The sequence below is a fragment of the Sinohyriopsis cumingii genome, chromosome 4 (assembly GCF_028554795.1).
Source record: "Sinohyriopsis cumingii isolate HCF-2022 chromosome 4, ASM2855479v2, whole genome shotgun sequence".
NCBI classification, from domain to species: domain Eukaryota; kingdom Metazoa; phylum Mollusca; class Bivalvia; order Unionida; family Unionidae; genus Sinohyriopsis; species Sinohyriopsis cumingii.
Genome location: NC_142964.1, coordinates 142,283,178 through 142,309,615, shown reverse-complemented (window position 1 = coordinate 142,309,615; position 26,438 = coordinate 142,283,178). Strand labels below are relative to the sequence as shown.

Here is a 26,438-nt window from a genome sequence, read left to right as displayed (position 1 = left end):
GCACAGTTAGTTATGGTGAAAATGTCCAGGGATGTGATAGCCATCTCAGTGTCACTTTCTGCAGATCTTTGCCACATCTGCAGAGATACTGCCATGGAATGTCTAGACTACAGCAGGAGCCTTTTGAGTGCTGCACTACACAGATGGAAAATGACCAGCTATTGGTTTCTATTCTCTGATTTTTTTGTTGTTGAAAAATGGCAGAAGGTTTTGATCTTTCTATCTTAAACCAGTTTCTGAGGGAAGATTATGTTTCAAGATGGAGACTACTTGCATACCAGGCTACAGGTTTGAATCCTGTAATAGGATTTGCCTAAATTGGTTGCTTTAGATTGAATTGATGCTTTACCCAGAGCAGGTAATTTTTCCCCATTTGCTTAGCACAATATAGCATTGTGTTGCTGTGCTGTAAAAATCTAAAAATGGGAAAGAAATGAGTTTTTTAAAATTTTATTTAAGTGGTTTTGAGCTTGCTAACATGGTTTTTAGTCTTCATTATAAGCAATGGGACATTAAAATATTCGGAGGAAAAACCAGAAAGTGGTTGAGTATGGGAGGGTAGCTTTATAGGTGGGGGAAGGGTGTGAGACAGTTATGGAAGATTCACTGTATTTTTAAGATAGCAGGAAGGGTTTTTTTTACATTTATTTATGAAAGGTTATTTCAGATGTTTCTTTTCTTTTGTCTCCGTGCTATTGGTTAGGTATCAACTCTGAGGACTCAGTATATACGTACAGTTCGTTGTAAGATTTTTGAAACCCATTGAGAGTAAATTTGAATTAAAATGGACTTTTTAATGTTTTAAGGTTTAAATTCTTTCATATTTCAACACTAACAGTTCACTTAGGTTTTGTTACAGTTTTACATCTTGATGCATGAGCACACACTCTTTCTGTGTCTCTGTCTGTCTGTCTGTCTCTCTCTCTCTCTCTCTCTATATATATATATATATATACACACGCACATACATACATACATACATACATACATACATACATACATACATTATTTTGAGGCAAGAATTTTAGTTGTTATTTTTCATGGGGATGGTGGGAGTTTCTTTGGGAATGAGAAGGAGACTGTAAAATATTTAATAAAACCAAGAATTCAAAATTTCCATCACAAATTGTTTTTTCTAGGTTTCACATTTTCGAAGTATTTGTATAGCTGCTCACAAGCAGACATTTCTAACTTCTGATCATGATGAACATTACAGCAATGAAGCATCCTGTCTTTTTACATTTGTTATAATATTTTATTTCTGGTCATGTTTTCTACTTGCAGGCCTATCTCTAGCATTGTAATATAGCAAATAATGCACATATTCATGCATGACAGAAAGATCTGTATTGGGATCACATAATTTTATAATTAGATGCTGATTTTTGATATTCAGTATACATGTTATAAAATGATAAGTAATTTAAATGTGATGGAAACAGGTGCTACTTTTGGGCTGGAGTACTGCCTACTATCACAATATACCATAAGTGCTCACTTATAAGGTGAGTTCAAACTGCAAACAACAAAGATCCTGATCTGCCATAGCATAAACCATCTGCAGATCAGGGTATATGTTGTTTGTTCTACTGATTACTCCTGAGAAACTGCACAGACCCAGATGTACTGATGCTTTATTTGACAGTAGATCTGGGTCTGTGCATATTGCAGTTGGGCTTGTCTTATAAGTGAGTAAATATGGTATCTACCAAACTGCAAAGAGTGATGACTCCTGTCTGCTTTGGAATGGTGTGGCAGAACAGGCTTGGTGACTTCAAATAAAAACATAGAAACAGCACAGCCTTTGATAAAATCTCACATTATGCCAAGGCACAAATGGGTCATGTGGGACAGGTACAGGTGTGGTACTTTTCGTTCTCCACTTTAAATTTCGTCATGATCTTATCATCAGATCAACTTATGGTTTTTGTTTAAGAAATTACCTGTTGTGAATAATGTCAGTCTAGACCTGCATTCACATAATTTGTCAACAAATCAGGGGTCTGTGCTATTTGTTAAAAGCAAACAACATAGTGCCTGGTCAGTGGGTCTACTTTACTTGTAATTTTGGCTCTGTGTTGTTATAGCTGAGGATGCCTTAGAAGTTAAAGCTGATCTTTCACTTTTTGATTTGGATAGGTGGTACTAGTGTTAAGGGTAAAAATTATTTTATGTATTGATTTTTTCATTAGTTGGAAGAAAATAAACCCTCATGCAATAAGTTATTGCTGCAGACACTATAATTTTCAGTGTATGCTTGTGCCACATCCTTTGCACCTTTTCTATTGTACACATCTTCATTCACTTGCATGCTCTTTTTATTTTGCAGATTTTTTTCAGGTAAAATTTTAAAAGAATATTTTCAGTGCCTTATAGACCATATTATATATGTGATTATCAGGTGAAAGGATTATGTTATCATATACGCTATTTCACATTGGTTGTTTAGGAATTTAGGCTAAAGCTTTTGGGAATGGGTTGTATGCCTTAGAGATGTATGGATTATAATAGGTCATGTTTGTAGTTTGTTAAAATTACTAATTACTACTGCATGTTAAAAAACACAGTGCAATGTGGCTGCCATTAAATTGAATTGATTATTAAAATTTCTGAAAGAAGGTATGTAGGCCATGGTTTCACTAAAAGTCTGGAAGTTTCTCATCAAACTGAGTTTTACATTATCTTGTGGATTGCAGCATCAACTTTTTTTGTCAGAATGAACAGAGTAGACCCTGATCTACTTGCACATCTGGGTCTTTTCTGTTCGCAGTTGGATGTGTGTACTTCTACAAATACATCATAAAGGATGGAATTACATTTTTTAACACTCTCCTTTTTGGGCATCAGAAGATTCCATCCCTCAAAGTCTATGGCGTGCTGTGTACTCTCTGTGTTTCTAATATAAGGCACTTTCCATATTTTATTTTTCTTGCCTTTTTGATCTTTAAAGGCCAGTCAATGTATGTAAAGGACCATAACTCAGATTCTAATCCTGGGAGGAAATGATTAATCCAAGTTGTTCCCTTTTGTGATGTAGTTTGACAGGTTCTTCAATACTGAGTCAAAATCAATATTTAGTCAAAAGCTGTTTGGCAGACATCAACAACCAAGTGAGAACATTGTACATGCATGCAGATTGAACAAAGTAATGAAAAGAAAAAAAAGCTATTTGTATACAAAGTACAAATAATTTTATATCTGTTTGAATGGTATGAGGTATGCAACACTTAAGAGAGAATCATTTCAACAATAAATGCTTATCCGAATAGTTTATTCAATTCTCTGATCATGAGATAAAGAGAAATAAAGACTTCAAACAGAATACCATATATACTTGCTGATGAGTCCAACTGCAAACTGCACAGACCCAGATCTGCCATTGTGTAATATGCTGGCAGATCTGGGTCTGTGCATTTCATTAGGAGTAATGAGTAGGACAAACAACAAAGAACCTTATCTGCAGGCACATTATGTAATGGCAGATCAGGATCTTTGTTGGTGGCAGTTTGGCTGGACTTGTAAGCGAGTATATATGGTAATTAAGATAAGTATTAAGCAGGATATTAGTCTTTGCTTATGATCATGTTTACATGAACATGTTTATTAATGTCTCAGAGTTCATGTACATTCCTTTGATCTTGTTTGATATAGTACTGATCCTCTAAGCTATCTATATTCGTAATGTATTTCCCCCACCCCTCCAATTACTAGGCTATGTTTTGAATAGGCCCAATGCATCTTCTTGTCGTAAAAGGCAGTTAATGGATTCAGCTCTCTTGATACATAATGCATTTTTGCTCTGGATGCATCCCAGTGTTCTTGTGGGTGAATAGATCTTGGCCTTTTTTAAGTTTACATAAAATTTTGACTTGGTGTTTGAAGGATTGTACCCACTGTATGCTTGGGAATTCAATATGGCTGACAAAGTGGCCATCTTAAAAATCTTGTTGTTGTTTCTCCTACTAAATGGAAAGTCATAATGAGACAAGATTTTCACTTAAGGAAATGTTATGATGTCTAGTTAGCCCTAGATGAAAATGTTGCAGATTGGATTCAAACACAATAGCAGCAAGCTTGAAAATCTTGTCATCGCTACTCCTCATGAATGGAAAGTTATATCAGCATGGGTTTTTCACTAAATGATTTCTAATGATGTCTAGTTGGGTCTAAGTGAAAATAGTATTGCATTGATATCCAATATAACCATTACAGTAAATCTTGTTATTGATAAGGAATCCCAGATGAAAAGCACCATGCATGAAGATCCAAGTTTATGTATATGATATCAATCTGCCATCAAGTATGGCCACCATTACTAAAATTAGAACAACCTATAGGCTGATCTGTCATCAAGTATGGCCACCATTACTAAGAATAGAAAAACCTTTAAGTAACTTTTCAAATGTGTTGAACAGAATTTGATCAGATTTGAGAAAAGGTTAAATTACATGTAACATGTAAAGTTGAATACATGTACTTATATTAGTACAAACCAGATTCTCTATGCTCACATTTACTGATTATGTAGTGGAGTTAGGACATGTCATGAGCGTTTAAGATTAAGGTGTGATCTTTTGAGAAAGGTTATTGCATTGTTGTTCCCATATTTTATCAGGTTTTGCCCCCAAAAGTCTAAACAATGAAGATTATGATATTCTGACATTGTGAATGTAACCTTTTGTTGACACAAAGACACGTTTGTGCAGATGTGCTGTAAAACACTTCTAGATACATACATGCTTAGATTGTGGAACATCATGATATAATGGGTGGTCATTTGGACTTTTTTGACCAGTCTTTGATTATTTTGGTTAATTGACACATTAAAAGTACATGTACTTTGTACCATAATGCAATTGAGTTAATTTTATTAAAAAAATTATATTAAAATGAAAAACAAAAATAGGATTGCATGAAAAAATAAATTATATTTGATAAAAATTGGATTTATTATTAACTACTGGGCACAGTCAGACCTATGATAAGTAGCCATCATAATGTGCCAAAAAGTATTATTATTATTGTCAAATTCTCCCAGGAAAATTCAAAAACCATTTTAAAACGTGATACTGGTAAATTTAATCTGTAGTCTGATGTTTTTTCTTATTAAATTCCAAAATGCTTTGAAATCTTTTAATATTTATTGCAAGAATATTTCAAAATGGTGTCTTCTTTTGAATTAATAAACAATGTATCTTTCTTAACTGAAATACGTTTCTAAATTTCTTTTTTACCTATTGAAATAGACTTGTTTAAACTCTTCATACAGAGTTCGCTTAACTATGTATGTTCAGAAATGAAACCTTTCCTATAATCATAAATATAGGTAGGTTTAAAACTTTCCCCTATGGTGAATTGCTGTGTCCTTGTGCCATTAGGTTTTTCCAACTGTATTTTGTAGTGCAGCTAGAACATCCAGTTTATGTGGTATCATTGTAGAGCTATATCTGTCTGCATTTTTGTAATACCATCCACTTTGGTGTATCTTAAATGACTTTGATGCTGCAGAGCTCAGAAGTAGGGTAGAGCCTCATCACGCCTACAGGCAGGATTGGGACTGAATGAGTTAAACGCCTCATGTATGATAATCTGAGATATGTGTATTTACTTTTGTGTGTTCATTGTAATGCAAATCACATAAAGTTTTATAACCTCATGCAAAGAATCAATAACTATTAATATCCTACATAATTTTGCTATTTATCTTGCAAAATCTATTACAGTTTGAGAGTCAGTGTGTTAAATTGTTACGTTTTGTGGTTGTACCATATTTTTTCATAAATGTATGTTGCCTTTGTTACAAGAAGAATTAAGATTATAGGTTGTGAAATTTATGGTTTAGTAAGACATTCAGTGTGGTTGATTACTTTTTTGGGGTGGGGAGAGCTTTCAGTGTAGTTCAAAGATTTTAGTAAGTCTTAGATTGCTGGTAATAAAAATGGAGGCTTTACATGGTAACTATTGCTGTAGGTTGTTGCACTGGCAGCCTCATCCTTGTCTCCATCATGTGAACTGTTTTGTATATGGTTATGAAAGAAGGTTCAGATTTCATTGAATGAGGACTTTCAGAGTTGGCAAGATCCATTTTGGAGTTTAATAACAAAGGTGGTGATTTTAAAACAAAGTATTGGCAGCAGGTTTTTTTTACAACTTCTAGGTGAAGTCTAATATTATATGCCAAAAGGTTGTATGAAAATTGGTTTTTGAGCATATAAAAGTTTGATATTTGGTGTTAAGATGATACGACATACAGGATTAGATGGGTTAGAGTATACATGGTAGTTTGCTTGTATCCTGAAGAACCAATTTTATTTGAGATGAGGGTTTGGGGTGGCTGAGTGGTCTAAGGTGCTGACTTTTACAGATTATTGAAATCTTATCTCTGTCTGCATGGGATCAATTCTTGCATCTTACATCCACATGGGATCAAGTCTTGCATCTTACATCCACATGGGATCAAGTCTTGCATCTTACATCCACATAGGATCAAGTCTTGCATTTTACATCCACATGGGATCAAGTCTTGCATCTGCATGGGATCAAGTCTTGCATCTTACATCCACATGGGATCAAGTCTTGTATCTTACATCCACATAGGATCAAGTCTTGCATTTTACATCCACATGGGATCAAGTCTTGCATCTGTATGGGATCAAGTCTTGCATCTTACATCCACATGGGATCAAGTCTTGCATCTTACATCCACATAGGATCAAGTCTTGCATTTTACATCCACATGGGATCAAGTCTTGCATCTTACATCCACATGGGATCAAGTCTTGCATCTTACATCCACATGGGATCAAGTCTTGCATCTTACATTCACATGGGATCAAGTCTTGCATCTGCATGGGATCAAGTCTTGCATCTGCATGGGATCAAGTCTTGCGTCTTACATTCACATGGGATCAAGTCTTGCATCTTACATCCACATAGGATAAAGTCTTGCATTTTACATCCACATGGGATCAAGTCTTGCATCTTACATCCACATGGGATCAAGTCTTGCGTCTTACATTCACATGGGATCAAGTCTTGCATCTTACATGCACATGGGATCAAGCCTTGCATCTTACATCCACATGGGATCAAGTCTTGCATCTTACATTCACATGGGATCAAGTCTTGGCTCAACCACAGTTGGGACCGCTCTGGTGGCCTAGTGGTTAGAGCATCCGCCTCAGATGCAGGAGGTCATGGTTTTGATCCCCGGCCGAGTCATACCAAAGACTTACAAAAATTGTACTAACAGCTGCTTGGCGCTCAGCATTAAGATGTTAGTGTTAGGACTGGTTGGCCTGGTGTCAGGATAATATGACTGTATGGGACATCATGCTACATGTCTGCGGCATGATACCCTAGTGCTAGACATCACTATAAACTGCCACACTGCAGACATGTGGGGATATGACTGAACAATTGTTAAAGCTATGTTAAAAATCCAGATCACACACACACACACACACTATTTTCTACCAAATAGATTGCTTAAGTGCATACAAACAATTTTAAATTTTTAAATTTGAACTCTGTCTATAGTTGACTCTATACGATTTATACCAGATCAAAAAAATTGTTCACAAATAATGAGCAGTAATTTTGATGTTGAAAGAAAGGGTGGTACATATTGTAACTCTGAAATGTCTTTGTTTTAAAAAAAAACTAACATAAAGAAAGATAGGCAGCACCTTAGACCTTGGTTGAATAGTACAGTCATTATGTCATACTTCCATGTGGTGTCATTATAGGTTACTGCATTTGTATGTAAAATTATGAATGAGATTTTCTAATCCATGCTGCATGACTTTAGGAGTGCAGTATAGCTAGAAAAAATGAGTTCATATTTTCCTTTATAAGTTTAGTAACTGTTTTATAATGCACTGGTTTTGCTTTTCTACCTAAGACTAAATGATAAAAAAGCTACAAGAATCAAAGTAATTAAATTTCTGCTAGATTAAAACCTAAATACACAGCCATAGTTAAACAAATGCACAATAACAGTATTCATGTGCATATAGCACTGCCTAGTGACCTTTGAACTTGATATTATCCCATGTGCTCTGTCAAATGTTTAAAAAAGAAATCAGATTTTTTTTCTACTTAAAATTACATTTAAAGTCATATTGTGAATGACTGCACCTTGGAACAGCTTTCCCAGTTGTTCTGAAATGGAGGGATTTTGTTTACCTGTCGATCCAACTAAATTCTGTTTTTCTAATTGTGATGGACTAGAGTTATTAGCTAGGTTGATTCCATATGATGTACATGTGGCTGGAGGGACTGACCTTGACAGCAGTTAAGTGTGCATGTATTTCTATTTTGCCATGGATAGTTTGGAATTATAAGGTGGACAAAAATATGAAATTCTTTTAATAAAAATTCTCAAGAAGATGCATGGTTAATTAAATATTTTTTGTTAGGGAATATCAAGCTCATTTCATTTTGGAGTGTCCATTGGAATATGATTTTTGATGGAAATGAAGACTGTAGTTAGATTGCAGTACATTTTCATGCAGTGGATCAGTTTTTGGAACCCATGTAATTAGCACAAAAAGAATCATAAAGTTCATTTTGAGGAAATTTAAGATGCAGAAATTAAGTACACTTATTGCCATTGTTATTACTGGCTATCGATGACATATTTTTTTATGCCCTGTCACATGCATGATCTTTGTTCAAGGGACCCCAGCTACATGACCAGTAGGACATGTATTCTGAATCCAAATATTTTATCAAAAAAGTTAAATAGGAAAAATGGCAAAGCAGCTGGAGTATCATGTTTGGTTGCTTGCTTAGTTGAAAGTTTCTTTCTGTGACTTGGTGAACTCATCGACATCATCAACTTTATCATTGCTACACTACTTTCATATGGATCAAACAGCTTGTTTAATTCATCCACATACTAAATCTGTGAAAAAAATCAAAAGCCCCATTATCTTCTGCATAAGCATACATTGATTTTTTTACAATAAAAAGTAGCTTCTAACACATGATATTATTTTTAGACGTGTCATGCAGTATGAAGCAGTACAGTATGGGGAAATACTGCACGAGTGTAATAATGTAATTTTCACAGAAAAAAATGTGCATATAACACTAAGCTTTCTCCAAGTCCAAAAATAATGGCTACAATGGATTCTTTTTCGTTAAGAAAGCTTGTCTAATTTTTCAAGTCTGACTAAATTGTCAGTTGTGCTTCTCTGGCATCTGAATCTACATTGAAAGTCTGCTAGTAGTTTGCTGGGTTAAAGAGAAGCATGTCACTTACCATTTGTGCCATGTTTTTGGAAATACAGTTTGATTGTGCTATATGATGGTTTTTGAAAGGTTCAGTGTGCTGTCCAAGATTGGCTGCTTTTATCACTGTTGATTCTTGCTATGATTACAGGAATTAGTAGTTACTTTTGCAAATTTGATTGAAAATATTTAACAGTTTGATAATGAGTGAGCTCCATTTATATTAAGGAGGTGATCTTCTGATTGGATGACCTTGTTATAATCAGTGAGCTCCATTTATATTAAGGAGGTGATCTTACTTCTGATTGGATGACCTTGTTATAATCAGTGAGCTCCATTTATATTAAGGAGGTGATCTTACTTCTGATTGGATGACCTTGTTATAATCAGTGAGCTCCATTTATATTAAGGAGGTGATCTTACTTCTGATTGGATGACCTGGTGACCATACTGGTGACCATATTACTGATCTGATCTTCATCAAATTTTGAATATGGGCTGATATCAAGATCTTGGATCTGAATGGTTGAGATTGGTTATCACTCTTTAAGCCATATTTCTAATCTTATTGTTATTAAACTTGAAATATATGCTTATATCATCATGATCTTAGATACTGTCAGTAATGAGTGAGATATATGCATATCATCATGATTTTAGATACTGTCAGTAATGAGTGAGATATATGCATATCATCATGATCTTAGATACTGTCAGTAATGAGATATATGCATATCATCATGATCTTAGATACTGCCAGTAATGAGTGAGATATATGCATATCATCATGATCTTAGATACTGCCAGTAATGGTTGAGATATATGTATATCATCATGATCGTAGATACTCTCAGTAATGATTGAGATATATGCATATCATCATGATCTTAGCTACAGTGTCAGTAATGAGTGAAATATATGCATATCATCATGATCTTAGATACTGTCAGTAATGAGTGAGATATATGCATATCATCATGATCTTATATACTGTCAGTAATGATTGAGATATATGCATATCATCATGATCTTAGCTACAGTGTCAGTAATGAGTGAAATATATGCATATCATCATGATCTTAGATACTGCCAGTAATGAGTGAGATATATGCATATCATCATGATCTTAGATACTGCCAGTAATGAGTGAGATATATGCATATCATCATGATCTTAGATACTGCCAGTAATGAGTGAGATATATGCATATCATCGTGATCTTAGATACTGTCAGTAATGAGTGAGATATATGCATATCATCATGATCTTAGATACTGCCAGTAATGAGTGAGATATGTGCATATCATCATGATCTTAGATACTGCCAGTAATGAGTGAGATATATGCATATCATCGTGATCTTAGATACTGTCAGTAATGAGTGAGATATATGCATATCATCCTGATCTTAGATACTGCCAGTAATGAGTGAGATATGTGCATATCATCATGATCTTAGATACTGCATATCATCATGATCTTAGATACTGCATATCATCATGATCTTAGATACTGCCAGTAATGAGTGAGATATGTGCATATCATCATGATCTTAGAAGTGTCAAAAATGATTGAGATTTATGCATAATAAAGAGGTAATCTTGTTTTTGATTGCCTGTGTGTGTTATCACTCCGGAAGCAATATTTCTGATCCTGATTTTTGGATGAGACATGGAATATAGGCTTATAAGATCAATATCTCACATGAATTTACTAATGAGAAAGATTTCAGCATATTTATGAAATGATCTTGCATTTGATTAGCTGATGCTATCAAATTTTGGTTTAATAGCTAATTCTGATTAGATTTTTATTGAACTTGCTAAACAGGATAAATCAAGTTATCTGGTGAGTTTTGTTTTGAGTTGAACTAAGTATATTAATGATATAATCTGTAATTATTAAGGATATGATCTGTGCATGTTAATGATATGATCTGTGCATGTTAATGATATGATCTGTGCATGTTAATGATATGATCTGTGCATGTTAATGATATGATTTTTGTATATTAATGATATGATTTTTGTATATTAATGATATGATCTGTGTATATTATGATCTGTGTATATTAATATGACCTGTGTATGTTAATGATATGACCTGTGTATGTTAATGATATGATCTGTGTACATTAATGGTATCATCTGTGTATATTAATGATATCATCTGTGTATATTAATGATATGATCTTGCATCTGATTAGCCAAGCTTCTAACCAGTAGAGAACCATTATTTGTGACATTTTAATCAGATTTGGTGAAGAGGCTGATGTCATCAAAATGCTGCACAAGCTTAATTATGAGCAAGACCTGTGCATGTATATGAGGCGGTTTTTAGGGACTGTATTTTCTTGTCCTTTTAATCCAAGCTAGTAAATACATTATATCATTCAGGTCTCTGTTGTGAAAGGTTACAAGTTAGAACCATGTATGCAAATGACGTGATCTTTTATTTCATTGGCGACAGCTTGTTAATGCTCTAGTAACTATACTTCTAATCAGATTTTGATCCAACCTGTTAACATTAAGATAATTTTGATTGTGTACAAGATTTTTGCATATTTATGAGGTACTTTTGAATCCGATTGGCTGAGCATTTTACTCTACTGGAGGCTACATTTGTATAGGATTTTGTTTTAACGTGTTACTTATATCATCACTGTGTTAGATAATATTCAGTAATAAATGAACTCAGCACATAATAATGAGGTTATAGAGCTGTGATAGCTCATTGGTGGAGTGGAATGCTGGCTTCACAATCCAAAGAATGAGGATTAGAATCCTACCTCAGTCATTCTGTCAGATTTATTTGCATGTACCTGAGCAAGGCACTCACTTTAACTTAGTCATTGATGTGCTGTTGTGCTGTAATTCATAAACCGTCCAACCCAGATTCCATTGGGTTAACTGAACTTGTTACCAGTTTAGATCTAGAGTCCATTTTTCTAATCCAGTTTTGATAAAACTTTGTAAATAGGTTTATATCATCAAGATCATGGATGAGCTCAATTATGACCAAAAGACTATTCATTATTAATTGTGCCTTTATCTTTAGAAAGGCTTTTTATCAGGCTTTAGGAAAATATTAAGCAAGATATAAATTTTGGGAGATGGTTTACATAGGTTCTTTGTGTTCTTTCGTTACTTCTTAATTCTTTTTTTAAATATGTAAGTCAGGTGAATGATATAAGGCCCACTTGTGCCTCTTGAAATAGTTATAGCACTTTTATGAAATTTACGTTGAATAACAGTAATACATTGCTTGTCACTGTTGCCTTTCTTACCTTCTGGGATGCTTAACCCCAATTATGTGGAACATTCTAGAAATCTAGAATTGAGAGAACCCCGAACCAGTTTGACCACCATGTCATTGTCCCATACAGGATACTCTTCCTTTTTTCCTCCAATACTTCTAACACTAATGATGTTCAATTCACTGTTGGAAAATTGCCTTTGTTAACATGTTTAAATTTTTTTTAAGGCAGTTATTCAAATTTTACTGAATTTAAATAACTTTATAGCAATGCGTTAAGGGTACCTTTTTGAATAAGTACTTACTTAGTACTCAGTTTTATGTTGCATCAGATAATGGTATTACACTGCTTTGAAATCAGATGTTTGCATACAAATTTTTATTTGAGACAGTACTAGAGAAGAGTAATGCCCCATTGGGACAGTTTCATTCCGAGTCCTCAGGGATCAAGGTAGGCAGTCCACGATCCCAGAGGGTATAAAATCTCTCCCATGAAGTCAAGAGATTTAAAGCTTCTGAAGAGTTCCAGAGTCTCTGTCCGGGTAGAAACATCTAATCCCAGGAGCATATGTGATCTGTCTCTCATGGAGTAGAGGGATATAATGCCCCTGGAGACTATCAGATCATCATAGCCTGACCTGCCTTTGACAAGTGACTGGTCACCAGTTACTGGTCTTCATGTACTGGTCACTAGTCCTTGGAGTGTCATCAGTGGTATGGTGATGGGGATCAGATTGATACTACCTCTGTCACCATTGTACCATTCTATCTTGTTGGGTAGAATCAGTTGGCATTTACTTGTCAAAATATTGAAGGTAATTGGATCAGCATCCCCCTTTGTCTATGTTCCCATTTAATTTTGAAGTGGGTACATCCATTTCAGGGAAGCACATCTTATATCCCATTAGTGGCACCTTGGATGCCCATGCTTGTAATTCAGATGTGGCAGGTCACAGACATACATCATCTGTTCTTGTGGAGCAAAGCAAAAAAAGATGGGGGCTGGTCCTGTTTCATCAATCAAGGAGATATAGGAAGTGTTCTTGTCCCTTGAAAAAGTTTGAGAGTAAGGGTGGATCCACTATTCCCCATGACCATTTGTGCAATGTGGATACTCCAATAGAAGGGATGAGAAGCATTTCATGACCTTCTAAAAGCCTGCTACTTGGGGCAGTCCCACCGTTCCCCATGGGTAGTTAATTGTGAGATGTGGATAACCATATTTCCTTGCCTTCTTCACATCTAAGAGGCACTGACTATGAAGGCCCATCTCCCCCCAGGAGCAGGTCAGTGATGTCATATTCTTGTTGGTGAACTCAAGTGAGTTTGCTGAGGAACCAGCCAAGATGGTCCCCAACCTCCTTCCTCTTGTTAGTTCAGGTAGAGAAGGATGAACAGATATGGTCTCTTGACCAACCATTGGAGCCTTCAGCAATGGTCTTTGAAAGGATTCAGTCTTAACAGCCCAGGAAGCAACAATAATTTAGACCTCGTTTTCACCCATCTTTAACTAGATAAGGTGGCCAGCAGAGTCAAAGGAGAAAGCTTGTGGACTCCTGACCCAATTCTCTGAGGAATGGGGGAAGGCCTTAGGGACTCTAACCCTCTTCTGCTGTGCTTCCCTTTTCCTGTGATCCCAATGGCTGCTCAGCTAATGCTCTTTAAGAGGTTGGTCAGGCATAACTGAAGATACGTGTGTCCTTTCTGTACTAAACAAAGGATACTGGCTTCATTTCTAAGAAAATCCTCCTCTTGTAAGACCCCGATTCTCTTTCACTAGTCAAAACTGACTCAATTAAGGGAAGAGGTACACACCCATCTGTGGAAAGGTATAGTGGAGAGGATGGCACACAACCAGCCTCTGGCTCTCTTTTCCCATAGATTTTCCTGGTCTCCAAAAAGGTAGAAAGTTTCAGTTTATCCTCATTCATTAGGAAAAACTGCTAATATCAGTCTTGAGCACAATAAGGCTTGTGCGACTGGACTGTCTCCATCAACCTTCAGAATGTATATCTTCACATCATAGTTTTTTCTACTAAATTGAAATGTCTCTGGGTTTTACCTGAACCAGTATTCTGCATAAGACAATGATCTGGTTGTCAGATTGGTTCTGGATTCTCTCTGTTCAAGAATTCTAGAATATTCCATATAATGGTAGGTTGGAATCATGAGCTTGGACAAGGGGATTTAGCATCAAAGAGGGAAGGTATGGCAATAGTGTCAAATAAGTATTACATCATTATAATTAATATTACCCAGCAAAAAGATTACATATTTGTAAAAAGTGTGATGAGAAGGAAATGTGTTGGTACTCTGTAATACATCTGTAAAAAAATCTTTATGATAATATTATTGCATACAGTCTTACCAGAGTTACGTAATTCAATAAAACGGCACACTCGTTTCATTTATTTTGAATGACATTTATTTTGGACATGGATTGCTGACTTTTTCAGCAGAAATATCAAAATTATGCAAATTGTTTCATCTTATAGTCATTGTTATCTTTCATTTGAGATGCGACTTTTTGTAAAATTTTCAGCAGTCATGCTACACAAACTTTGTAACTTTTATATCAGATGATAATTGAAATAGTGGTCACTGAAAAACGTGCACAGAAACATATCTGGCTGAATTTAACTTCATCACAAATCACCAAAAATGTCTGCTCTAACATAGTGATTTATGGAATGCAGTATTTCTTTTATTTTTTATTTGATGCAAAAGATGATTGCAGTTTTAAATTTAAAATTTGACGGTTTTGTATTGCAGGGGCAGTACGCAATGATCTGTACGTTACTCTGCAGAGTGGAGAGTTTGACAGGGGTAGCAAGACAGCTCAACGAAATATTGAAGTGAAGGTCACAGTGTATGATGCTCAGAAACAACAAATTGAGGTTTTCACAAAACAGTGACCACTTAAATGTTTCATTAGATCCATGCATTATATTGATGTGTCATGTAAGATAGTTCATAGTAACCTGAGACGTTTCTTCCACTATACTTGTTGTCTGCCATAATTTAAGTCAATGTTACTGTTTTATTATATTGCAATTCTAGAATATAATTGGTCTGTCTTTAAAATTCAAGCATATGACATTTAGCATCACATTTCTTGAAAAATTTTCATCTCCATGGTTACCCTTATATTAATTTCAAGGTCTTTATTCTGTGAGTAGTTTGAACTACTGTTAGTTTAAAAAAGGCATTTCATTACTCAGAAAAGAATATCTCAGGATCTGCCAGTTATTGTACATACTTGTGTATAAATTGAGTTCAGCTACAGAAAACATGGACCCTGATCTGCCATCATATACTACTGATTATCACAGAGTTGGTAGACTTTGCATACATTGTTTTTTTTTTTTTTTCCAATGTCAGCATGTTGGCATATCACTTGTTGTGTATTTGGTTAAATATGCCCATGAATTCCTTGTGCAATATTCTCATTATTGGTTGATTGCAACAGGGGAAATTTTCCTTGCCCTATTATCTGGAGCCACCTTTCTTTACTATTGCTATAAACAATATGGATACTGTCTTTCCAGTTGGTATCCAAATGGACAATGGGTATAGAACTGGCAACTATCACAAAAATGCACAGTAGTCATTGTATAGGTTGGAATATGGCCTATTTATCTTATCACATTAACCCCTGGAGCTTTTAGTCATTTTTGCCTGAAAATTGAGTAGGAAACACATTTTGAAAGCTATTTCTGAATAGACTCAAAAACACCAAATCCCTGGTCATCTTTCAATAACATACTGCCTAGTTGTGTTAGAAACATCGTTTTTCTTTGGCTATTTGACTTGCGCATGAGCAGAAGGGTAAAAGTTGGATTTTTTATTTAATTTTTTTGTGCTAAACAGAGCCATTATTTTTGTTTGGAGACCACTCTTTATTCCAAATGCCCATCTTATCCTACTTTTTGCAAAGGCTCATCTGTCTGCAGTTCATACCAGTTTGCCTTAGATCTGAGACCAAAAAGTATAAAATCCGGACACAAAATCGGATTTCAACCACGGGCAGATTTTGGGTAAAGTAAAAGTCGGGTCCAAAAAATGAGGTTTTTCTATCTGTATTTTGTAGTGCAACTAGATATTCCAGATTATTTGGTATCATTGTAGAGCTACATCTGTCTACCTTTCTATAATACCACCCGCTTTAGTGTATCTTGCATGACCATGATGCTACAGAGCTTGGCAGTAGGCTACTACCTCCTGCCCCATTAAGTCGTCGCTGGGGGTTAATGTGTTAAACAGAATTCTCCAAATGCCAAACTAAAACTTGAACATGAGTAAACTTTTGCCTAGTTAAATGGAAACTGAGAACTGGGAAAACCAATCACATTGTCCAAGATGCTGAGTCTGTGCAGATAAACACTAGTTGTAATGTGGTCTGTCACCTTTACATTACTTCTACCACATGGTATGGATCTTGCACCCAACTCCCAGGACAAGCATGGTTTAAAATCTCAACCTTTATGAGTAAATAAACTAAACTCTCTTGAAGAGAATACCAACAAATGCCGTCTGATATGGAATAAACCTTGAAGATATAATGGCGAAAACAACACACAAAATAGTAGAAGGAAAGTGCCACAGCCTAGAGAGCAGACGGCAAAACATTCTTCTTTTGCTGAGCTTCTTACCACTTGAGATACAGTATTATTGACCTAATTTAGGTCAGATTGACCTAATTTGGATAAATTGGCTACTATCATCAAGACTTTGGATTAATTTTGTTATTTTAATGGGATGATATTGTATCTGATTGGTTGAACTTGTCATTGCATTGGTTACTAGTTCGGTTTAGATTTTTTTATGTCAAACTTGTTAAACAGCCTTATATGTTCATAAATTTAGATGAATTTGATTCTGTGTAAGTTATAAACATATTTATGAGGTAATCTTGAATCTGGCTAAAATTCTGATATATTTTGGAGATGGAATTTGAGTTAGATTTGACTCCAACTTAGTAAATAAGCTTATTCAATGTACCATCATGTGTTATAAAAGCTGAATAATTATAGGTTACTGCATTTGTATGGGAAAATATGAATGAGTTTTTTGGATGGAAATACTGCACAACCTTGGGAGTGCATTATACCCATCCGTCAAAGTTCATTTTTTCCCATACAAATGCAATAACCTTTTTATTATATGCTCGTTTTTTTATTCTACCTAAGGCTTAATTATAAAAACAAAAATACACTACATGAAAGAAAGTAACTGAATGTATGCTCTATTCCAAACTAAATACACAAGCACAGATTCATCATTACACAACAACAACATTATTAATGCGCACATAACTCCGCCCAGATAAATTTGAACTTAGTCGCATGCTGGACATAACTTTCGAAAGAAAATGGCATTTTGGTCTGCTTAAAATTGAAATTTGGAGTCATATTGTGAATGAATGCATATTGCAACAGCTTTTCCATTGGATCTGGAATGAATAGGTCTTGGTATTTTTGTTGATACTACAAAATTTCGTGATTATGGACTGGATTTATCTGTGCCAATTCTACATGAAGTACATCAGATTTCAGCAGCAAGGGAGCAGTGGTTTGACATCTGCAAGTGTGTTTCTGTTATGTCATTGAATGTTTGAAATCATAATGTGGGAAAAATATGAAGTCTTTCAATTGCAATTATCAAAAAAGACGCTATGGAATATAATGTTTATTTCATTTTGAGTGCAGTAAGAAGGATGTAATTGCACTTGGAATATAGTCAAAATTACAGTACAATTTCAAAATGTGTAATCAGGCTTGAGAACCCATGACATGGCTCATGTAATTCGGATTTGCAGAACTAAGAAAATACATTTTGAGGAAATTCAAGATGTTAAACTGTAAGTTATATTTTGCCATTCTTATTACCAGGTAAAGAAGACAGTTTGTCACTTGCATGTTATTTGTAGGGACCCAGCAATTTTATAAAATCTGGCATCTATCGCTAGCCTAAATCCAAAACATCGTATTAAGAAAGTTAATGCAGAATGTAGCAAATGAGCTGGTATGTGGCAATCCATGAAACATCTGCTTTAGTTCATTCAGAAACAAATTTGATCAACAAAAATGTAAAGTACCTACTACGTGAGTGTACATGATTTGTTTACAAAGTAATTCCTAATACACTATTGGGCACATGTGAGTGCAATATGAAGTGCATGTGAGTGCAATATCATAAAATACTGAATGATTCTGACAATGTAAAGTTTACGGAGGTAAAAATGAGCATATCATAATTAGTGAGATTGGCAGATATAAATGAGATGATCTTGTTTTTAATTGGCTGAGCATGTTGCATCAGTTGAGACTGTAGTTATCATCAAATTTCGATACAGCTTAAAATAAATAGGTTTGTACCATTAAGATCTAGGATGAGTTTGATGATGAGCAACATCTGTGCGTATTAATTGTTATAATTAAAGGAAATACTTGGGTGAAATTTTCTTTTTGTAAACTGTTGAAATGTTATTTGTGAGGTTCGAAGAATGACCATGTTTTCCTAAAATGTTTAATATTGTGAATTATCTTTTATACCAGTATATTGAGAACCAATTTTATGGATTTAATGGTGGCAGTAAAGTATCAACAAAATTATAATTTTTGTTGATCCCACCATGGTGGAAGCTTGACATATTGTTGTCCATTTGTGTATGTGTGTTCATCCATACATGTCTGTGATCAAGATTATGATCAAGATTAATGCTTTTTTAGATTAAATTCAGTTTCTAAAGCTTGTTTATTTAAATAAAAAAATAAAAAAATTAAAACTCAGGGTCAACAATATTGAGACTCTTTTTTGTGAAATCATGAAAATCTGTGCCCATGAAAATCAATATTTTCACTGTATGCATTTATTGGTACATTTTTTTAAAGAATTTTCTTCTTTTTATCTGATATTTTAGAACTGCTTTAATTATGGTTGTGGAGAGCCTCCTAAATCTGAATTCCGTTCTTCAGTGTATTACCATAACAACAAGCCAGAGTGGAAAGAAACCATTAAGGTAACAAATACTGGAAAACAAAGTTTATCAGCAATGGATGTTTTAGAATTTATTTACATCTGCATATTTTCAACATATTTTCCAATACTGCAGTGAATTTCCCTCAGCAAGTAGAATATTAAGTTTAAACATTGTTCACATCAGTTTATGAATTTTTATGTTTTTTTTTAACCCTACAACAATACTAAAATCTGAAAATAAATCACAAAGAAAAATTAAACCTCAGCAACAGAATTGTCAGCAGTTAGTTTCAATCCAAAGAATGATCACTGTGAATGCTGTGTATCTCCAGTCCCACCAAAGAAACTCTCATGAGCGAATATCTGGCATTACTGTATCATATTTAAAAACATTAATTGCCATCATTAAATTAAAAAAATAGTCGCTGTTTTCTAAATGAAATAAAAAATGATACACAATTTCATTGGAATCCTTTCTTTTTTCCATTCCCCTCTCACCTCTTGTGCTTGAGGGACAAAATAAGCAAAAATCTAGAGTGAGAGAGAAAAACATAATGTACTGGACAAAAACATCAAAACTGAACTTGTACCAAGTAACCTACAGTAATCTGGTTCGTCGTAACAGTATGTTTACGCTTTCCTTGGGATCTATCAACAGTGTGCATAAAATCAGTGATACATAGTTGCAATAGCCAGTCGATACTAGGCCTATATGTTAAATTTGTCGGTTATGAGGAACACATACTGTAGCATATTTAATGCTTTGTTGTTTCTTAAACCTATTATAATGTTCTAAAAATCGACTATTAATTATTTAATATAAAATAGTCCAAATGGTCGCCCCCATCCCCTCCTCTCTCTCTGGATTATGGTAGCTAGATACGGGCAAAAAGCCATGAAAATACAAGCATTGGGGATTTTCACTTGTGTCATATGATGATGTCTCTGTACCTATGAATCAAGGTAAAGTTAAGTCAAACCATCCAAATGGGAGGGAGGGAGAGAGAGAGAGAATTTTCTAGTCTTTAGAAATGTTAATTAAAGCAGAATCATGATTTAGATGAACTGTCAATATATTAAAATATTTTCTCTGTCTGCGTGGGTTCAAGTCTCGGATTCAGCTAATGTGGATATGTGAGAAAGCTTGCCAGTAGCTTCTCGTGGGTCAGTGGTTCTTTCTGGGGTTTTCTCGGGTTCTTCCTCCACCATTAATACTGGCCGCCATGTATAGCCTATCGTGTGCTGAAAAATGGCGTTAAACCCTACAACAACAACAACAACATTAAAATATTTTAATTACCTCTTGTTGATTCATTATATTGCTTAGTTTCTATTCCACACTAATTTCCATATGCCATACGTGAATGCCTGGCAAAGGTTCAGTGTACAAGAGGCTAGCCATGTTCATAGTGCACTACTGTCTTCATAAAAATCATATTTCATGTTTAAATCATGTCTTATATAAATGTTAATAAAAATAGGAACTCAAAAAGAAAATAATCAACTTATTAATTTGCATAAGTGATTGTGAACAAGAAGAAAAATCGTAGAACTACATTTTGTAGCGGACACACTTGCAAGGATCTGAGGAGTTCATTCACTCAGTCAGAACACAGTTGCCGGGAACATATCATAACTCCATTCAGAGTGCAAATATGTGTATTTGTATGTGATATAAATATAATATATGTATAGTATGTATGCTATATTAATGATATACCACTCATTGTTTAAAAAATTTTATTAAAAGGAAACTTGGCAAGCATCGTTTTCTTTTAATGAAAAATGTATATATTATCTCGTGGTATATCATTGATACAGCATACATACTATACATGCTATACACACACCTCTCTCTCTCTCTCTCTCTATATATATATATATATATATATATATATATATATATATATATATATATATATATATATATATATAAAGACCTTATTATTGATGAAAAAGAGGCAAACACATTAATATACAACAAATGTTTACCAGTATGTATAACTCAGCATGAAAAACACTAAGATCACTGTTGTTAGTCGGGTATATAAATTTTATTTTCCATTGGGATAAAATAAAATTCAGTATGGTTCTCTGTTTGGACTAGTTCATGGAATGCATTTCAGTATTTCAGTGCAATGAATTTTTATTATTTTTCAGTTATCCATACCCATTGACAGATTCCCAGGGTCCCACATGCTCTTTGAATTGTTCCATTGTTCAGGTCAGTGAAATATTTTGTGAATTTTCATCACATTAACTTAAAGAAAATATTATTATATACATGACACAGTTCATTCATTTAGTTTCTTGTGAAATAATTTTCTATGTTAACAAAATTAAATTTGTATTGCTTCAGAATATACTTATTTATGAGTCAGGTCCCAGTGCAAGCAACATAGACCTGATCTCCCATCACATAATGTACCAGTAGGTCCAAGTGCAAACAACATAGACCTGATCTCCCATCACATAATGTACTAGTAGGTACAAGTGCTAACAACATAGACCTGATCTCCCATCACATAATGTACCATTCGGTCCCAATGCAAGCAACATAGACCTGATCTCCCATCACATAATGTACCAGTAGGTCAGACTTTTTATTGACAACATAGACCTGATCTCCCATCACATAATGTACCAGTAGGTCAGACTTTATATTGACAACATAGACCTGATCTCCCATCACATAATGTACCAGTAGGTCCAAGTGCAAACAACATAGACCTGATCTCCCATCACATAATGTACCAGTAGGTCAGACTTTATATTGACAACATAGACCTGATCTCCCATCACATAATGTACCAGTAGGTCCAAGTGCAAACAACATAGACCTGATCTCCCATCACATAATGTACCAGTAGATCAGACTTTATATTGACAACATAGACCTGATCTCCCATCACATAATGTACCAGTAGGTCCAAGTGCAAACAACATAGACCTGATCTCCCATCACATAATGTACCAGTAGGTCCAAGTGCAAACAACATAGACTTGATCTCCCATCACATAATGTACCATTAGGTCCAAGTGTAAAGAACATAGACCTAATCTCCCATCACATAATGTACCAGTAGGTCCAAGTGCAAAGACATAGACCTGATCTCCCATCACATAATGTACCAGTAGGTCAGACTTTATATTAACAACATAGACCTGATCTCCCATCACATAATTACCAGTAGGTCCAAGTGCAAACAACATAGACCTGATCTCCCATCACATAATGTACCAGCAGGTCTGACTCTATATTGACAACATAGACCTGATCTCCCATCACATAATGTGCCAGTAGGTCCAAGTGCAAACAACATAGACCTGATCTCCCATCACATAATGTACCAGTAGGTCTGACTTTATATTGACAACATAGACCTGATCTCCCATCACATAATGTACCAGCAGGTCTGACTTTATATTGACAACATAGACCTGATCTCCCATCACATAATGTACCAGCAGGTCTGACTTTATATTGACAACATAGACCTGATCTCCCTTCACATAATGTACCAGCAGGTTCAGACTTTATATTGTTTGTTCTAATGATTAAGCCTATAAAACAAGTCGGGGCCCCGAGTGGCCGAGTGGTCTAAAGCGCTCTCCGTTACGGATCACTGCCATCTCACCTCTGTCTGCGTAGGTTCGAGTCTCAGATTCGGCCAATGTGGGTATGTGAGAAAGCTTGCCAGTAGCTTCTCGAGGGTCGGTGGTTCTTTCCGGGGATTTCCTGGGTTCTTCCTCCACCATTAATACTGGCTGCCATGTATAGCCTATCTTGTGCTGAAAATGGCGTTAAAACATACAACAACAACAATAATACAAGTCACACAGGTCATGTATGCATATTTACCCATTTTCAAATAAATATAAATTGTCCTTTTAAAATCTGATACTACTTTTCTTTAACCAAAGTCTATTCAATCCTGATTTTTGAATGATCTGCATCTTAACTGTCATAAAGAAACTTCCCGACAAAAATTATCGATCTCCATGGTCTTTGACAATGGTGGCCATGTACTAAACTTTGGTCAAGAAAAGAGCACTTAAAGTGGAATCATCACAAATTTGGTACAAAGGGTAGTACAGATTTGTTTATCAATATGCATAGCGTTTATTGTGACATTACAGCACACAACATTCAGTCCGGATTGTACTGGATCACACCTTTGGGTCATTTCATCCAAAAATGTCTACATACTTTAACATTGATTTTGCCACATGCACTTCTCGGGACATTTAAATAATGACCTTTTAAAGGAATGTGGATGTATAAGAATCCAAATGAAGTGAATACTTGCCACATAAAGGTATGTAGAATGAAATTCTATAAAATGACTGTACCCATTACTGAAATGATTATTGGTGTTGAATGCCTACATATCCTATGTGACTTTTACTGTAACAAACTGCATTGACTCAGATCTGCCAGTTCATTGTGCGCAGATGCTCACTGAATATTTATAAAATACCATAGATTAAGCACAAAGCTGTAATGTAGTCACAATTCTCTCGAATATATATAATATTCAGAATAGAGATGGACTACTTGTAGATCAGATCACCAACGATCCATTCTTAGTTCTGCATTTTAGCTTAATGCCAGATGTAATGTGAACACATTACCCATATTCATTCTCAACAAGCTGTTGTTTTGGTTATATAACTATCTTTGATTATACCAATAAATTGATAGATTAGTCTTTGATTTCCAACAATAATCCAAGCCAGTAACTGTTTGAACCATGATATTGGCTTTGTGTGGCAATAATAGGTAATACAACATAATCCTTTGTTCTATGTTATTATTCCACCTCAGTTACAATACCATTTCTTTCATCTCAAGTTGATTGAGACCCACAGGAACTGAGCCCCCCTCTCTTCTCATGCCATAAACAGTGAACTTTAGCCAAGGGTACAGTTTTCACTGTTATCGTACAGGCTCATTTTAAGGAGTTAGGCATTTTCTTATCAATCCATTTTTGTGTAAATATCCCTCAGAAGTCCTCCAATTTATTACACAATGCCTCTCATCAAGTCATGCAAGTCTTGCACAGCAGCTTTTAAGCTGAAAGTTGTTAAGTTCAAGGAAGAGAATGGTGCTTTTCAATTTTCATTACATAAAGCGTATGTTTTGAAAACATTGTCACATTACTGCTTTTTCTGTGTGAATGTGGATACATTCAAGTATTACTGTTGATTCACAACAAAAGTAGATTTCCTTTTCTTCGAAAGCACAGGACATTTTATTCATGAAACCACAGCCATTTACATCCAAACTCAGTTTTTGTAATACTGTTTGATGCCACAATTTTATTGCAATTAATAGAGCTTTTTTGCTTGTCCTTAGGCAAACCTCTGAGTGCCAAATCAGAAATTTTAAGTTGCTATAACTTGGAAACTAACTTGTCCATGATAAAACAAAGTGCACCACTCCCTCAATAACTCACACCCTGATAACTCACTCCCTCAATAACTCACACCCTGATAACTCATGAACCCGCTTATAGTATAGTCTATGTTTTTGGACCCCGTTGTGCATGATTTATCACGGGAGTGATGTACTCATATTGCTTACTTTTCTTGCTCTTGTTGAGTCTGTTTGTGATAAACCACAGATTAATGTTAGATACTTGAATTATGTTGCATACATACTAATGTTTATAATGGTGTGCAGTTGGTCAATTGAAATGAGTTGACCTCACATGCTGGCCACTAGTTCCTATATAAGTAGGATTTGCATGCCTTTTAACTTTTTTATATATATTATTCCACTGATTTTAGTTGATTTGATACAAAAGACATACCAGTAATGAACATGATAATACAATGCAGGTTTACTTTTAATTGATTGTAACAATGCAAATTGGAAATCAAAACACAGTTGTCACTTAATAATGGTTCTCGGAAACACTTGCAGTCTTAGCTCTGTTGGTAGATTGACACCTTTCATGTTCGAATATATGAGGGCAAAATGTGAAATTAATTGATCAATCTGTGACTGGTAGATGTTACATGCTGGTTTTGGTGTTATCCACAATGAAAGTGTTAAACAAAATTTGTGTGGTGAAGACTTTGACTTGAACAGTTTCGTCTTTTAATAATGGATTACATATTCATTTGATGTTTTATATTATTGAAATTATCTTCTTTGCTGGAGAGTAATATAGTTTTAGGAGGAGAGACATTTTTGAAAACTGGGGGTTGTCCCTATAGTGTGCATATACACCAACCAAATATCTAGTCTTGGAAATTTTTGTAAACTCCTCTAAGAGCTGTGGGACAAGAAGCAACAACAAATTTTGTTACAGACAGACTGATGTATGGGGCAATCCAAATATTTGGCTTTTCATTAAAGAGCATGGATAACTAGTTTATTTTCTTTGTTCCAGTGAAAAAGAAAGAGATGAAGAAGCCATTCGGGTTTGCTCATATGAAAGTGACAAATGAGAAAAGTATTGTACAGAAGGACACGACTCATTATCTCTGTGTACACAAGGTTAGATTTGAGAGATCTGATTACATATATTGCATGTTATTAATAACACACTTTTGGATTAAAATATAATGTAATGATCTCAGATCTCAGATTTGCTTACTTATTAAAGAATGGTAGTGCTTGATATATTTAAGCAGAAGAAAGTCAGCACGAGCAACCTGGGACAGATTATTATTATTGTTATGATGTACAAGTGAATGTTAATTACAGATAACCAGTGAAATATGGAAAACAGAAATAGTCTCTGTTCCCAGCTCATAGGTCATAGATTTCGTTTTGTACAAAGTTTACATGCTTTGATGCAATTAGACAGACAGTCTTCATAAACTGAAGGGATTTATAAAAGTGGTCTAGCAGAGTATTAATGATTCTTGAGGGTCTTTCAAGAACTTCAAAGTAAAACTGCAGCATTTCATCAGCAAGTACAGGATTAATTTTAGGCAAATTAGATAACACT

At 34.8% G+C, this 26,438-nt stretch overlaps 1 protein-coding gene across 3 annotated transcripts in view; it reads left to right on the top strand.

Annotated features, from left to right (window-relative positions):
- The window catches only part of LOC149802224 (dedicator of cytokinesis protein 4-like), a 365,588-nt gene that overhangs the window by 102,006 nt on the left and 237,144 nt on the right, over window positions 1-26,438 (top strand). For all 3 annotated transcript variants that reach the window (XM_089956651.1, XM_089956650.1, XM_089956649.1), the window contains 4 exons: window positions 15,265-15,389; window positions 19,415-19,513; window positions 21,634-21,697; window positions 25,875-25,981. In XM_089956651.1, coding sequence (XP_089812777.1) covers window positions 15,265-15,389; window positions 19,415-19,513; window positions 21,634-21,697; window positions 25,875-25,981 — 395 coding nt within the window. The remainder of the gene's footprint in view (window positions 1-15,264; window positions 15,390-19,414; window positions 19,514-21,633; window positions 21,698-25,874; window positions 25,982-26,438) is intronic.